This window comes from Cherax quadricarinatus, chromosome 5 (assembly GCF_038502225.1).
Source record: "Cherax quadricarinatus isolate ZL_2023a chromosome 5, ASM3850222v1, whole genome shotgun sequence".
NCBI classification, from domain to species: Eukaryota; Metazoa; Arthropoda; class Malacostraca; order Decapoda; family Parastacidae; genus Cherax; species Cherax quadricarinatus.
Genome location: NC_091296.1, coordinates 17,787,545 through 17,804,567, shown reverse-complemented (window position 1 = coordinate 17,804,567; position 17,023 = coordinate 17,787,545). Strand labels below are relative to the sequence as shown.

Below are 17,023 nucleotides of genomic sequence, written 5' to 3'. Positions count from 1 at the left end.
CCGCGGAGGCAGTGACCTCCGGAAGCGACTCCGTCCCCAGGTAAATGACGCTACCTGGAAGTTTGTTCCACTCATCTACAACGCTATTGCCAAACCAGTGCTTAACTATATCCCTTCTAAATCTATAATTTTCCAGCTTGAATTCATTACTGAAGTCCTCCTGTCTTGGTAAGGCTACAACCACTATTTCACGAATAGGTTTCCCAACACTAACCATCCTCGCTTATTCATTGCGGATTTTTAATATATCTCGAATCCCCAAATTATTAACTTGGAAACGACTCTGATCCTAAGCTGCTGACCATCAAAATGTATCTGAGAGAGGAGGATAAGTCCGGTTCCTTGCATCAAGAGCCTCTCACCGGCATCGAGGTACATCACTTGGGGGGAGGGCTCAGGACTATGAATTTTAACGCCCCACTGACAAGAGATTCTTAATCATATGTCATGGGTGACAGCAGCACCTCTCGCATGGTTTACATCCATAGTGGTATACATACACTGCAACATCATGGAATCTTGATTCTGAGGACATGTACATAACCTTCACGACTACGACAACTAATACTACAACTAACCCATCTCTCTGGGAAGGACCTACTTCCACTGGGGAATCCCGCCTACCAGTGACTATGCCCTCGTCTGCTACACCTGACGTAACTATATAAGCGCCAGGCTCCTTGCTTCTGCTTCAGAATCTCCACGACTATGGTGCTCTTCGCACCTACTCCTAGGTTGAGGGACTGATTACCTCATCTTCTGTATATAGTCCTACTGTCTTCAAGCTATGTCCTAGAATTTGTATTGATAAAGCCACTGGATGGCGAAACGTCTACAATAAAGATACCCAGATGTTGCACATGTGTCTTAATTTCATCTTGTCGGTATTATATACCATTCTTGCACAACATACACGCCCATACAGTAATATACATATCCACATTGGTATGCATATACAAACCCATTCTGTGATATATACACAAACCCATAGTAGTATACATACACACCCATAATGGTATATATACACACAGTGGTATATATATACAGTGGTATATATATATACACAGTGGTATATATATATACACAGTGGTATATATATATACACTTGTAGTGGTATACATACCATACAACGGTATATATAAACCCCATACAGCGGTATACATACACCCATACAACGATATATACACACTCATACAGCAGTATACACACCCATACAGCGGTATACATACACCCCCATACATCAGTATACATACACACCTATACAACGGTATACATACCCATACAACTGTATACATACACCCGGATACAAAATATAAATACACAAACATACAGCGGTATACATACATAGCTCCATTAACACTGAATTGCTCTTAACGTTATGACCACGAATTCCAATAACAACGAGAAAACCAAGGCTTTGGAAAAAAAAATTCTAAATAAGAAAGTAGTAGTAAACAGAGCAAGATCCAGCATCAGTGATGTAAAAAGCTCAGTTTCCTAAGGTACTGTCCTGGCACCTCTGCTGTTTCTCATCCTCATAGCAGACATAGATAAAAACACCCGGCACTTTTGTGTCATCATTTGCAGATGACACTAAAATAAGCATAAAAGTCACTACGGTAGACGACACTGAAAAGTTAAAGGAAGACGTAAGCAGGGTTTTCCAGTGGGCAGAGGAGAACAACAGGACGTTCAATGGTGATAAGTTCCAGCTGCTTAGGTATGGAAAGAATGAAGAACTCGAAAGGAACACTATATACAAAACTCAAGAGGGTCACCAAATAGAACGAAAGTAACATGTAAAAGACCTGGGAATAATTATGTCAGCTGACCTTTCGTTTAAAGAACAAATAAGACAAAGATCACGACAGCCAGGAGGACGGCGGGGTGGGTATTGAGAACTTTCAAAACATGGGAAATAATGCCAATGGTGACACTCTTCAACTCTCTAGTGCTCCCTCATTTATAATATTTCTCATCGCTAACGACCTCGTTCAAAACAGGAGAAATATCAGAGCTTGAACAAATACAGAGATCGTTTACGGCTCACACTGAGCCAGTAAAGCACCAAATTTCTGGGAATACCTTCAAGTATTGGAGCGAAGGAGAAATACATGATAATATATATCTGGAAAGGACTCAAGGGCCTGGTCCCAAATCGGCACACTGCCATAACAAAATACTGGAGTGAGAGATGTGGGAGGAAGTGCAAAATAAACCCAATGAGGAGCAGGGGTGCGGTGGGAACAATAAGGAAACACTGTATCAACATTCAGGGTCCCAGACTATTCAACATCTTACCAGAAAATATCAGAAACACGGCTTGAACAAGTGTAGAAGCCTTCAAGAGAAAACTGGACAAATATCTTCACCAGGTGCCAGATCAACCAGGCTGTGATGGTCATATGGGGCAGCGGGCCTCCAGCAGCAATAGCCTGGATGACCAGGCAAGCACCAGACGAGCCTTGTCCATGGCTGGGCTCCGAGCGTAGTGAAACTCTCGAAACTCTTCAAAGGGAAAGTGTTCATTTGGACTAACGCACAAACTGCTAATCCTAAAACACGTTACAAAATATTCTAAAAATTCAATTGAGATACCTAACTTTTTTTCCACGTGTACTCAGCAGCCTCGCCACCTCGCTCAGATGTACACAGTTATTTTATATTTTTATAACCACAACTGAGCGCTAAAACTATAAGGGTCATACAGCTGTACACTATGATACAAAGTGGCTGAACTACACACGCACCGCAACATACCAAGTGATAATACATACGCTGCTAAAGACCTTTATAATTACGTTTCACCTACATGAGGCTTTAATAAAATATGATAAAGCCTCATAAATGTCGTACTAATAAAGAGCTCCTCTTGCTGTATGTCTTTTACCATTTGTTGGCTACGATATACTTCAACTGTTCATCAATATTATCAGGCTACAGTCGTGCAGACGGCAATGTTCCTAGCATTACCTTTTTAACTTGGTCATGATTGTGACCAGATCTACCTGGAGTTCATTACCTTTGTAACTTGCTCATGTATCAAAACTTTGGGGCCCAGTCCCTGGACCCATTATGTACCTCTGTAATCTTTTGACTACCGTCCATAGGATGGTTATGGGGTGCATAATGTATTAAAGTAGCTAACCTAGTGTTGCAGTAGCACACGTTTCACGGCAGATTTTTAATGGGCTTATTTATGATTAAATGTACTTGTTTTGTAGGTCTGCAGGAAAGTCCAAAAATTGACTAAGAATTGTGTAAGAAAATTAACGTAATAAAATGAAGGTTGAAACGAAGAATACAGTACCACGGCTGTAAAGTTTGAAATGTCAGTACTCTTTTATTAATCAGGAGCCTCCGCTCATTCCCTTTGCTAATCATGGTCGACGCAGTGAAACATTCACAGTGCTGTCAGACAAACATGAAAGCTTTGGAACCTAGCAGCTCACTAATAGATGGTTTGGCTTACAACCGAAAGGATCCGCATGTAATCCGGGGCTGGGCAAAACGTATGGGCAAGTATTATTACACCAACTGACCTTGCTCATCTAGCAGTAAATAGGTACCTAGGACTTAAGAAACTGATTTGGTTGACTTCCTAGAGGAAGGATCCAAGGGACTCTAACACAAATAAGTCTCACTGCTTGGCTCTTTTACGGTGTCCTAGGTTATTAACGCTCAGGGGTTAGTAACCCGAAGAAAGTTTTCTTCTTCAAGGGCAAGAATATCCAAGTTAAGTGTGCAAACACTAGCAGCAGGTGTTCGTGGAGACAACATACTTAGCAAGGAGAAATTAATCCTTTGGCACTAAAGTGTGATAATCCTTTGTTCTGAGGTAGAACACCTTTCATTATAAGGTAAAGAATAAAAAGGCACAATGCCGTAATAAGGTAAACTTGTGTACATATTTTTGTCAAATAACCACAATTTTCCACTGAGCTGGATATCGTATGAGTAACACCTGAGTCGAGAGAGAGATTTCCCCCAGTTTCTTCTAACAACAAAAAAACATCACCACTTAGGGTGAGCAGGAATTTGTTGTTTATGACAGACAACAAAGCGTGAGTGACTTGCACCTAGAACTGACGGAAGTTACTGCAACTAAAGGAGAGCTCACGAGTGGAGAGAAACAGTGTTACAGATAAACAGTCACAGTTTTCAATTAATTGCATGTTGCAGAGGTAAGGGAAACTAATGCAAATTTACAAAGGGTTCTTCTAGTGTTTGCAACAGCAATATTTGCCCGAATAATCAGAAATTGTTTAAGTCTGATGAATATAATTAAGGCACAACTTTAATTTGTCCCGCGTGAAATTGGAAAACAATTAACTACTATGTAACTGAAACACCAGAATCTACAACGAACTGTATTCTAGGACACTACGCAATTATAATTGTAGGGAAATTAAGAAAATACTCATGGGGAAGCCTTAAATTTGTATGCGTCACAGAGCCTCAAGACTATTTCGGGAGTCACCACAGCCCGGGAGACAGCAGCCCGATTCCAGACTGGGCCTCCTGGTTAACGAGTGGAGCAACCAGTCTGATGGTGTTGGCTTGATTCGAGGGAGGGGTAGCTCTAATTCTTTGAATCAAGAGAACTTGTCGAGTATCCAAGCACACCCTTGAAGGAACACTAATGAATGCGATCCTTTCAGTTTTAAATGTTGGGGAAACCCGTGGCTCTTGTGCACCCGAAGTGAAGTAATAATAATGGTATACAATACCAACAGAGACGAATAAGACACGTGTAACAGTTAGATATCTTCATTGTAGAAACATTTCTCCTGCTCAGTCGAATACAGAAGTGACACTAAAAGTACCGGAGAGTTAAATATGAAATGATCAGTCCCTTATCTCCGATGTAATTTTAAGGGAGTCAATCTCTGCCTTGCTCAGTATTCAGCTCTACAGCCTCGATCAATGAATAGATGAATAAGGCACGTGTGTCAGACCTGCTGCAGTGTTCCTTCGTGTTTATGTTCCTGTAATGTTTTGAAAATATTTTTTGTACTGTTTTGGTTGACTCTAAGCATCATTTTGAATGCCCTGAACACTATGGCTACCCAGACAAGGGATCAGTCTTAATACCAAAGTTAAAATATTGAATCCCAAGGTATTATTTTGGCTTATTGAATCGTTCTTCGGTGGGAGGGAGAGTGTAGAGCCTTAATGGTGGTGAACAGCTCTTGATCCAAAATAACTGGAGTAACTCTTTCTTGAATCTTATCTGATTACCCTGAGCCTCATTATGCCCCAGGCGCTGTATGACCCCTGCGGATTCAGCTCATTCCCATGAATAAATTGTTAGGGGTCGCGAGGACCTATATTTCACTTACGTCGGGGTAGGTTGACAAATATTTATTATATTCATGGTGAAGCGTTAAATCCGTTGAAAGTAAAAACACCTAGGAAACAGGAGGAAATCAGATTCGTTCCAAGTGAAAAATATCTCAAATTCCTTGGATCAAAAGCCTTTCACCAGCACAAGCGGTAAGTCAACACTGCATTTCAGGTGGGTGTGTTTGCACGCACCCATGGCTAGGATAGTAACTAAATATCTTTTATATATGACTTTGCGCTGTATAATCCTACTGGTTTAGCGCTCTCCCATGATAATAATAATATGACTATTTACGGGTGAAGATCATTTTTTTGTTTTTACAAATATGATGTTTTGTCCTAAGCTTCATTATTTTTTTTTTCATAATATTGCTGAAGTTATAATTGGTTTGTCAGGTTTAAATCCTGTTAATTTGTATACCACAGTTCAAGTTTACTTTATTATTATTAAAGGTAAAGGTCACACATTACTCGGGGAATTAGAGGTAAAAAAAAATTAATAGAAAGAAAGAGAATGAAGAATATAAATTACAGTCCTATGGCTGGAACAATTCACAGATGAGCCACATAATGGAGAGGAAACTTTAAACGACGATTCAATCCGTCCTGGACTGGACCATTGTTAAAGGTGAGTAGCTGGAATCACCCAATAACCCTTCATAACCAACAAGGCACTTACTTCACTAAGGATTACTTGAATCGCAGTTTAGATGCTGTCAGTTATAACTATTGATACAATACACAGATAACCTGCACATAGGAACAAGAAACTCATCCAACTTGGACCATTAACAAGTCACGTGATACTTAACGGTCCAAGTTAGACCGAAACCTCGTCATAAGTTGCTATATATGCGGGTTATTTGTGTATTGCTCCAACCATGGAGCAATACACATTGATACAGTTTGCCTACGTACTATCTCAAAGACCCAATATAACCAACCCCTTGGTAGGTAATAATTGCAGGTTTTCTGAAAATGGTGACTCCCCGACCCTCTTCCTCGTCCTCCACTCGAAAGAAAACGATAAACTAAAGTTTTGCGAGTTCTTAAATAGGTTAAGTAAATTAAGCTATTTTATATTAAGTTAATTTTGGCAACGTTAGTTTAGAGAATTAAGTTTGTTTAGATGCAAAATTAGAAGTTAGGCATAGCTTTTAAAACTTTTACTGGGGAAATGGGAAGACTTTATGGTCAATTACTCAACCAACCAGTAGGTAATTATACATTTCTCGACCAGCTAACATGATGCAATTACAGATTTTTTTTCACACCACTGAATTTACAGGCTTAAATCTGAACGCAGAAAAGTGAAGCACTAGTCTATGGGTCTATTTGCAGTCTAATTAACATCCACATATGTACCACTAAATCTCCAATGATGCTACCGGGAGTTGGTTCCATTCATCTACCACTATTACCAAACTGGAGCTTCCCTATAGTCTTTCTAAATCTAAATTTGTTCAAAATGAATTTGCTGCCGTGATTTCTGTCTTGGTTAGATATTTTCAGCACGTTATGTATATCCCCTTTATTTATTCCTGTTTTCCACATGTACACTTCAGTCATATCTACCCTAATTCTACGCCTTTACAAAGAATGCTAAATCAGTGTCTTCAGTCTGTCTTCATAGGAAAATTTTCTGACACATGCAGTGAAGTTCGTTACACTTCTCCGCATATTTTACAGCATATTTACAGTCTGTTCTGTAATATGGAGACCAGAAGTGACCAGCATAATTTAAATGAAGTCTTACCAAAGATATATACAGTTGAAGTACAACCTTAGGACTTCTATTATGATATGAAGCCAAGAATTCCATTAGCTTTATTGCTAACACTTACGCACTGTTTGTCTTGGTTTTTAAATGTTATTCTACTTCAGCTCTCTTCAAAGTCTAGCCCTAAGTATTCTACCATCTCCAGGGAGGTGCCTTGATGCAGGCAAGACGATCTTTATCCAAAGAATTGGATTTATCCTTCCTTCTCTTGGACTGAACGTTATTGGCCTCACATTCTTTATAAGACCCCTAACGGTTTAGCTCTTTCCCGAGGTAGGATACCATCCACAATAGTCAACTAATAACCAGGTGCCTTGTTAATGCTATATAAAGCGGGCAACAGCTGTGTGAAATAATATATTCATTAAGTGTTAAAACCGAAATGGCACATACAGCTCCTAGGGAATAGGACAATCAGATTTGATCCAAGGAACAGGAAGGTTGCTGCTATTCCTTGAAACAATAGCTCTTCGACAACATTAAGGCATCCCCAGTGAACAGGTGTCTGGGGAATTCCCCACACGTCACAACCAATCTAGTACTGAACCCGGATTCTTAGGTTGTAAGCCGTATGTCCCACACCTCAGTTACGATCCACCTGTATGATCCGTCGAAGTGTTGGTAGTAATTACGCAAAACGTTTACGAGTGTTTTACATGGTGTAGAGTAGAAAACTGAGCGAACAGGTTCAAATAGGTGCCTAGTTAGCAGGGGAATACGGCCTCCCTACAACAACCAGAATGATCCTCTTTCTTGGAGTCAATTTTAGTTTATTCTTAAGATGCGTATAATAAAAATTTAACAAAAACACAGTAACGCTGGATATACACACGTGTATATCATGTCTAATACGTCAGGTTGGTTGGACATGAATTACCAGAGATTTGGCAAGATGGTAAAGGAAGAAAGATGGGAAAGAATGGAAATATAGGAAAAGGGTGGGTGGGGGGAGGAGAAAGGAGGTGGGATAATAAAGATAAGTGGCTTAACCATTTTGGTGCATTTTAATACAGGTGTGTGTGTGTGTGTGTGTGTGTGTGTGTGTGTGTGTGTGTGTGTGTGTGTGTGTGTGTGTGTGTGTGTGTGTGTGTGTGTGTGTGTAGTGTCCTTCATGAATACATAAAATTCATAGGATGGGGTATACCCCACTTCCCAGCAGCTGCACACAGTTATGCCTATTGTATACTGCATGTTGATGAGTTGGAAGGAGGTATACTATTTCCAATTGCTTTTTTTCGCACAAGAGGTAGGTTCTAGGGCACTTGCTGAAGGTGGTAGCTGCAAGGCTCTTGATGGAGTTTGGCTGCTTTCCTGGAGTTACTGGTTGGCTTAGCTGTTTCTGAGGTGGTGTCCTCTATATGATGTTTGCGAATGGTGCAAGATTAATTGTAGGCCGTAGATTGTTTCAAGTAAAGTCTCCATAAATTGGGGTATAGAATGGTTCAGGTGTTACCCAATATTCTATCTCTTCGGGGAGATCACTCAAGATCATTGGTCTCGAGAATTCTTGTGGAGATATATATATATATATATATATATATATATATATATATATATATATATATATATATATATATATGTCGTGCCGAATAGGTTAATTAACAAAAACTCATTCAAAATTAAGTCCTTTCTAAAATTTTCTCTAATACGTTTAAAGATATATTTTTTTCACACACACAATATATATATATATATATATATATATATATATATATATATATATATATATATATATATATATATATATATATAGTGTGTGTGTGTGTGTGTATACTCACCTAATTGTATTCACCTAATTGTGGTTACAGGGGTCGAGTCATAGCTCCTGGCCCCGCCTCTTCACTGATCGCTACTAGGTCCTCTCTCCCCTGCTTCCTGAGCTTTGTCATACCTCATCTTAAAGCTATGCATGGTTCCTGCCTCCACTACATCACTTACTGGGCTATTCCACTTCCTGACGACTCTAAGACTGAAGAAATACTTCCTAACATCCCTGTGACTCGTCTGAGTCTTCAGCTTCCAATTGTGATCCCGTGTTTCTGTGTCCTGTCTCTGTTCACCTTATCTATTCCACGCAGTATTTTGTATGTCGTTATGTCTCCCCTGACCCTCCTGTCCTCCAGTGTCGTCAATCCGATTTCCCTCAACCTTTCTTTGTAGGGCATTTCCCTGAGCTCCGGATCTAGCCTTGTTGCAAACCTTTGTACTTTCTCTAATTTCTTGGCGTGCTTGACCAGGTGTGGGTTCCAAACTGTTGTGTGTGTGTGCGGGGGGGGGGTTTAATATACAGTTGAATTGTGGCTCGAATTGCCCATATGTAGTTAATAAGTCCTAACAATAACTAAATTATTGTTAATAGGGAAGCGCTAAACCTTCCAGGTAGGCAGATAGGAATCAAATTGCACCTGTGGAATTGAAGGTAATCAGGTTTGATCCCAATAAAAGCGAGGAGAGCTGTAATTTCCTGGACTGAAAGTTTTCAACAACATCAAGACACTTACCTCTCTTGAGGGGTTACTAACCACTTTAAGTCACTCTAAACACATTATGATCAGACTCACCTGGGAGAGGTGCAGCAGGTGAGCACCAGGTGAGTGTGAGCATCACACACAGCAGCAGCACATCCCCACGTCCAGCCTCCCAACTCGGACATATCCCCGCCATGACAGGTTCCTCACAACAGTGTATACACTTTCAAGATTTGCCTTCACTTTTTTCTCCCTCTATTTTCACTCGCACACCCGCGTTGTTTTCATAATTTTGTCATTTATCTGGATTTCTGCGTTGTAGAACATCCTGTTAATTGTTTTGTCAGTTAAAATCGCTGCATTATGTAGTATTCTGCCACACAAGTTTACGTGAATCGTGTTTCCTCTGATTATTTACACTATTTTAGGAGGAACACCAACACTCGCTAACTGCAGTGTGTCACAGAGAAGACTAACACAACTGCCCAACACTGCACTGGAACACACCAATACAGTTTCAAGACTTTCAATCTCTGATTCATTTCCAATTTGTATAATCCATTCTAATCGTTAATTTTCATGTTAGTTACAATATTTTTTACACAGTACTGTATCTGTATGTAATTACATTCTTCTCTTAATTATTTTGCATTTGGTATGTTATATTTTATAAGTTATTAAGGAGAGTTCAACTTCGCAGTCGAAGCAGGAAATTTCGGTTCTCTCTTTAATACATTTCCTCTGTGCAAATCTTCGTCCTCTAATATTAAACGCGAGTTTTTCAAACTGTTGCTGATGTTATCTTGCATGCTCCGTATTAACCCCTCGCACTATAGGCTGCTGTAGACAGAAATATATTACATTTTCCATAGGTTTCTTGTGGGTAATTAGCACAGAAATCTTCCCGTTTTCTATTGTGTTTGCTCATAATGTTCTGGTTAGTGACCGCCATTGATTTTTTCACTATATATCTCTTCGTCTGTCTGCGACCCAGGTCAGTCCAGGTAACCTGGGGGATAGGGAAGTGGGGAGGCCAAATGTAGGCCTAGACAGGCCGGAAAACTTATTTATTTATTTTTGTCCTCTTCTCTAAATACTTTTGCTATCATATACTCATTTTTTTTTAAATTACTGAAAAAACAAGTAACTAAGCATAACTTATTTTCACTAAGTGATATAGTGTGCAAGAATATATTGCGAGAAAAATAAAAAATATATGAAACCTTGCATGAGGTGTTGCGCAACAGAATAGGATAAGCGCCACAGAGTCCAAAACCTGTATAAAATAATGTTCGGATTTTTAATCCCTGAGTGTTAGCCACCCAGGATAAATCAAGAAAGTTATTGCGCCATTGAGGGACTGTCTGTCTTATTTCCATTGGTGTCCTTAAATTTTCAACCCTTGCAGGGGATCGAACCACGGACACCCATGTATACGAAGCAAGAGCGTTGCCTACCAGGCCACGGGACAACGGGTTATTGAACGAGTCAATTCTTTAATGTTTCTTGTGTTTGTGGGAATGTATAGATACTGTCTTGTGTACCTGTAAGTTAGGCTCAGAGCCCTGCAGCAAAGTATGATTCAAGTCGCACCTAAACTTTGTCGTAAGTTTCATTTTCCCATGAGCGGGTTTTTGGTGTATTGTTCCAGTCACGGTATAGTGCCATTTTATATTTTAAAGTATAGTAAGTTGGGCGTCATAGCTCCGAACTCCCCCCACCTCTGTGTCTGTTTCCAATACACATATAACCCACACACGAGAGAAAGAAAAGCTTATGACGACGTTTAGGTCCGTCTTGGACCATTCACAAGTGACTTGTGAATGGTCCAAGACGGACCGAAACGTCGTCATAAGTTTTTCTGTCTCCTATGTGCGGGTTATTTGTGTATTATGCCAGTCACAGTATTGTGCCTTTTTGGTCTGTCTCCAGTGTTTGAATTTGGCGCATATTCTTTTCTGTCGTGCAAGCCTCGCATATTCTGATGAGTATAGCTCTTTTGACGTATGTACACTGAAAGAAACGTAGAGTTATTATTGAAAGAATTAAGAGTAAGACGGAGAGTAGAACACAAGATGAACAAAGAGGCTTTAGGGAGGGTAGGGGGGTGTAGACCAAGTGTTTACAGTGAAACATACAGGTGAACAGGATTTGGATGAGGGTAAAGATGTTTTTGTGGTATTTATGGATCTGGAAAAGGCGTATGACAGGGTGGATAGGGAGGTAATGTGGCAGATGTTGCAAATGTATGGAATAGGAGGTAGGTTATTTAAAGCGGTGAAAAGTTTTTACGAGGATAGTGAGGCTCAGGTTAGAGTATGTAGGAGAGAGGGAGATTATTTCCCAGTAAAAGTAAGCCTTAGACAAGGATGTGTGATGTCACCATGGTTGATCAATAGATTTATAGATGGGGTTGTAAGAGAAGTAAATGCTCGGATGTTGGCAAGAGGTGTAACTTTGTAAATGGTCCAAGTCGGACCGAAACGTCGTCGTAAGCTCTTCTATGTGCGGGTTATTTGTGTATAATCAAACACAAAGTGGGAGTTGTCACAGTTGCTCTTTGCTGATGACACTGTGCTTTTGGGAGAGTCAGTCTGAAGAGAAGTTACAGAGATTGGTGGATGAGTTTGGTAAGGTATGTAAAAGAAGAAAATTGAAAGTTAATATAGGAAAGAGTAAGGTGATGAGGCTAACAAAAAAATGAGGTAACAAAAGATTGGATATCAGATTGGAGGGAGAGAGTATGGAGGAGGTGAATGTATTCAGATATTTAGGAGTGGACGTGTCAGCAGATGGGTCTATGAACGATGAGGTGAATCACAGAATTGACGAGGGGAAAAAAAGTGAATGGTTCACTGAGAAGTCTGTGGAGAAAAAGAACTTTGTCCATGGAAGCAAAGAGGGGAATGTATGAGAGTATAGTTATACCAACACTCTCATATGGGTGCAAAGCATGGGTGGTGAATGTTGCAACAATGAGAAGGCTGGAGGCAGTGGAGATGTGTCTGAGGGCAATGTGTGGTGTGAATAGAATGTAGAAAATTCGTAGTTTCGAAATTAGGAGGAAGTGCAGGATTACCAAAACTATTAGCCAGAGGGTTGGGGAGGGGTTGCTGAGGTGGTTCGGACATGTAGAGAGAATGGAACAAAACAGAATGACTTCAAGAATGTATGAATCTGTAGTGGAGGGAAGGCGGGATAGAGGGCGGTCTAGGAAAGGTTGGAGCGAGGGGGTAAAGAAGATTTGGGCTTAAACAGCGTTGCTGTTTAAGCCAAAATCGCGACACACACACACACACACACACACACACACACACACACACACACACACACACACACACACATATATATATATATATATATATATATATATATATATATATATATATATATATATATATATATATATATATATATATATATCTAGGCTGGAATATTGCTGCACACTAACAGCACCTTTCAAGACAGGTGAAATTGCTGACCTAGAAAATGTACAGAGAACCTTCACAGCGTGCATAACTGCGATAAAACACCTCACTTATTGGCAACGCTTGAAGTTCCCAAACCTGTACTCCCTAGAACGCAGGCGGGAAAATTCTAGAAAGATTAGTATTAAACTTGCACAAGAAAATCACTCCCTACGAAAGCAAAAGACTCAGTAGACGATGCAACATCCCCCCAATGAAAAGCAGGGGTGTCACTAGCACGATACGAGACAACACAGTAAGTGTCAGGGGGCCCAAGACTGTTCAACTGCCTCCCAGCATACATAAGGGGGATTACCAATAGACCCCTGGCTGCCTTCAAGCAGGCACTGGACAGGCACCTAAAGTCAGTATCTGACCAGCCGGGCTGTGGTTTGTACGTTGGATTGCGTGTAGCCAGCAGTAACAGCCTAGTTGATCAGGCCCTGATCCACCATGAGGCCTGGTCACAGATCGGGCCAAGGGGGCGTTGATCCCCGGAACTCCCTCCAGGTGTACTCCAGGTATATATATATATATATATATATATATATATATATATATATATATATATATATATATATATATATATATATATATATATATATATATATATATATATACATACATATACACACATTTTAATTAATTCCAAAACGTCCATGTATGGGATTAGTTTTCTTGATTGGTGGTGAACATGTGATATGCAGCCTTAATGATCCTCATGAGTCGATAGGTTGTAAACCCAATTAACTAAGCAACAACAGAATATATTTGAGAGCTACAAATTATGTATAAGAGCAATAGATTACGCCTAGAACAATAGATTATTGAGCGGGGATAACAAGAGTTTTCGCGTAAGGTAAAATACTTGACAGCATTTCAGTACACGTGAGAACAAGATAACAGGTATGTGAGTATCCTATATAAGAACAAGATATCGTGTACAGTAATATTATCTTATGGACGAGAACAAGAAAACATTGGTGAGAGCGTTACGTCATGCGTCACAACACATCGCTCACTACTTAAATGAGTTTCATATTACTCTATCGTTTATATTAACGTGTTGTGCTCACCTGTTTGTACACACCTGTTTGTGGTTGCAGGTGTGTGTGTGTGTGAGAGAGAGAGAGAGAGAAAGAGAGAGAGAGAGAGAGAGAGAGAGAGAGAGAGAGAGAGAGAGAGAGAGAGAGAGAGAGAGAGAGAGAGAAAGAGAGAGACAGAGATGAATCTATAGTAGAAAAGAATGGTAATAATGAGTCAAAGCGACTCCACTGGGAGTTATTAAGAATTCATGTCACCGGTGCTCCATGAGTCAAGAAAACTTTAAAGACACTTCTCGGTGTCTGTATACAGTGAACTATTTGTATTTGTTGTTATTGTTATTTTATTCGTCAGAAAACATGACAAGCGCTCCTGACATGGGTCTTGATCGTTTAGATTACCCATTACCTATGCAACTGATTTTTGTATTGGGATTGTTATAACATTAATAGGAGAGAGTCTCAGCGTGGGTCTCACTCTTTCGACGACCCATTGACTATATAGTTTGTGTTGTTGTTGCTTTTTTCTTATTCGCCGGTATTCTCCAGGCCCGGGTCTTTTCCAAGTAGTGGTGACCCGGCCTTGGCTCCCTATCTGGGGAGTATCTCGAGACCTAAGTCTCCTATGGGAGGAGGTACAAGTACCCCCTTATCTTTGGGACCAAGTGTCCCCAGGCCTAGCCACAGTCCCCGCCCTCACGGGGCTCGTAGGGAGAAGCTAGGCCTCTGGTCTGCCATCTGCCCCGCCCCAAAGGGGCTCGTGGGGATGGCAGTCTTGTGTGCTGCAGGTGGTAGCAAGCTCAGGCCTGTTTTTTGTGTTTTTAGTGTTGTTACGGCTGTTACAATGAATACTGCTGACATCCTGTGTGAGGCATGTGCTAGGAAAAAAACATACGGTGTAATGGTGCATTCTTGGAAAATCTTTCTGTGGTAGGGAATGACAGGAAAATCATCCTGTGATGGATCATAACAGGAAAATTATCCTATTTGATAGTGCATGACAAACAATCCTTTGTAATAAAGTATAACAGGAAAACCATCCTCTGTGATGGAGTAAGACAGGGAAACCATACTATATGATGGAGTATGACAGGAAACTCATTTTGTGTGGATTATGACAGCAAAAATCACCCCATGTGATAAGAGTAAAGCAGAAAAACATCCTTCATGACAGTGTGACAAAAATCATGCTGTGTAACGGGGTGTGACAAGAAAAACCACCCTATGTGATGTAGTATGACTGAAAAAACATCCGGCGTGATAAAGTATGACAGGAAATTCATCGTGCATGATCATTAATGACAAGAAAACTATCCTGCCTGATGGGTGTTTGGTAAACATTGTTAAATCTTGTTGGAACCAAATAAAATTTCATATATTCTAGCGTAGCCACACAGCGTAGTGTATCAAATATTTATAATAAAATAATTACTAGCATTTTTCATGTAGTACCGGTTATTTTTATCTGTATTTACTAGGAAGTTAAAAAAAAGTGTTTTCTGCCACAGTCCAAATTTTAAAAGATTTCAAGTATCGGTGACTCCCTCAACAACCTTCTATCAGAAGGTTTTAAGATTTTCCTCATTTTTTTTTTATAACCTGGAGTAACCCAGATTTGAGTGGCTTATGTCTAGTAGGATCCTCTGGGTCCTCTTCCTCAGTATGCGACTAACTGTAACAGCCTGCTAACACCCAGGTACCTATTTACTTGTAAGTAAACAAGTGCAGCAGGTGTGTGGAGACCTGCTCTTACGCCTCACTTTGCCCTTGGCCGAAACATGTCTCCTAGGCCGAAACATGTCTCCTAGGCCGAATCGTGTCTCCTAGGCTTTGAAAAGCCTAGTGACAAGTACAATGAGCAGTTTTCACATAGCAATTATTTTCGCTTCACCAGATGTACTGCTTACTAAAACTCATTTCGCACATTCGCTATGTATACACCAAGTTTCACAGTGAAAACCACAGACCGTATTCCATATTCACTATATGGAATTTGCAGCGTGGTACTTTTCATCTCAACGCTGCATAAGTTGCCAATGTAAAAAAAATGTCCTTTTATATACACATTATATACAAAATTATGTAGTACGCTTTTTTTTTGTGAATCTGCGTTATTGCATTTGTCTTTTAAATTCAGATGAAATAATCAAGAGACATTTCGTTATTTCTGAAAAAAAGAAACATTCAACAGAATCACATAGATATTTTTTTCCGCATAGCATTAGTGTATTCGTATAAATGAAACTGAGAAGTTCACTCTCGCAGACCACACCACACTAACAAGAGTTAATGGTGCTGCCACCAGCTGGCAGCACTGGTCGGAGGCTGTGGTGGGCACTGAGGCTGGAGACTGGCACGTCTCTACTCCACGCTCTCAAAGTTGGCACTGGTGGCAGATGCACTGACGACACTGACACCAACACTGCTACCCACCCCCCTACAACCATCACCACTAACCCCCCTCCTAGCACCACTATGATAATTACCACTATTACCACCACTGCCACCATCACCATCAATACCACCAATACCATCATTATCATTACCATTACCACCATCACCACTACCACCATTACCATCAACACCAGTACCACCATTATCATTACCATTACCACGATCACCATTACCACCATTATTATTACCATTACCATTATCATTACCAGCCGGTAGCTGGTAGTGAGCGCCGGTAGCTGGTAGCCGCAGCCGCAGCAAGTAGCAACAAGGCTGCCGTCCCCTGGGCCTATCCGAACTCCAGTGATGGCCAAATTGCAAGTACTGCTGCAACAACATGCGAGGAACCTATAGTGACATAAAAACTGACGGTGACGACAACGAAATGGACTAAATATGACAAAAGAGGGACCGGCATTCAAGTACCAGACCTGCTGCCAGACGTGAGCCAGACATGAGACGTTTTCC

General features: G+C 40.4%; 1 protein-coding gene across 6 annotated transcripts in view; it reads right to left on the bottom strand.

The window, feature by feature from the left end:
- The window catches only part of LOC128684676 (uncharacterized), a 170,949-nt gene extending 154,440 nt beyond the window's left edge, over nucleotides 1–16,509 (bottom strand). For 2 of the 6 annotated variants that reach the window (XM_070100834.1, XM_070100857.1), the window contains exons 1-2: nucleotides 16,386–16,508; nucleotides 9,688–10,725 (exon numbers count right to left, since the gene is read on the bottom strand). In XM_070100834.1, coding sequence (XP_069956935.1) covers nucleotides 9,688–9,790 — 103 coding nt within the window. In that variant the 5' untranslated portion in view covers nucleotides 9,791–10,725; nucleotides 16,386–16,508. Of the gene's footprint in view, nucleotides 1–9,687; nucleotides 10,726–16,371 lie in introns of all 6 variants that reach the window. The other 4 variants (XM_070100862.1, XM_070100847.1, XM_070100849.1 and 1 more) reach the window with 4 other exon arrangements.
- Nucleotides 16,510–17,023: the final 514 nt, after the last annotated feature.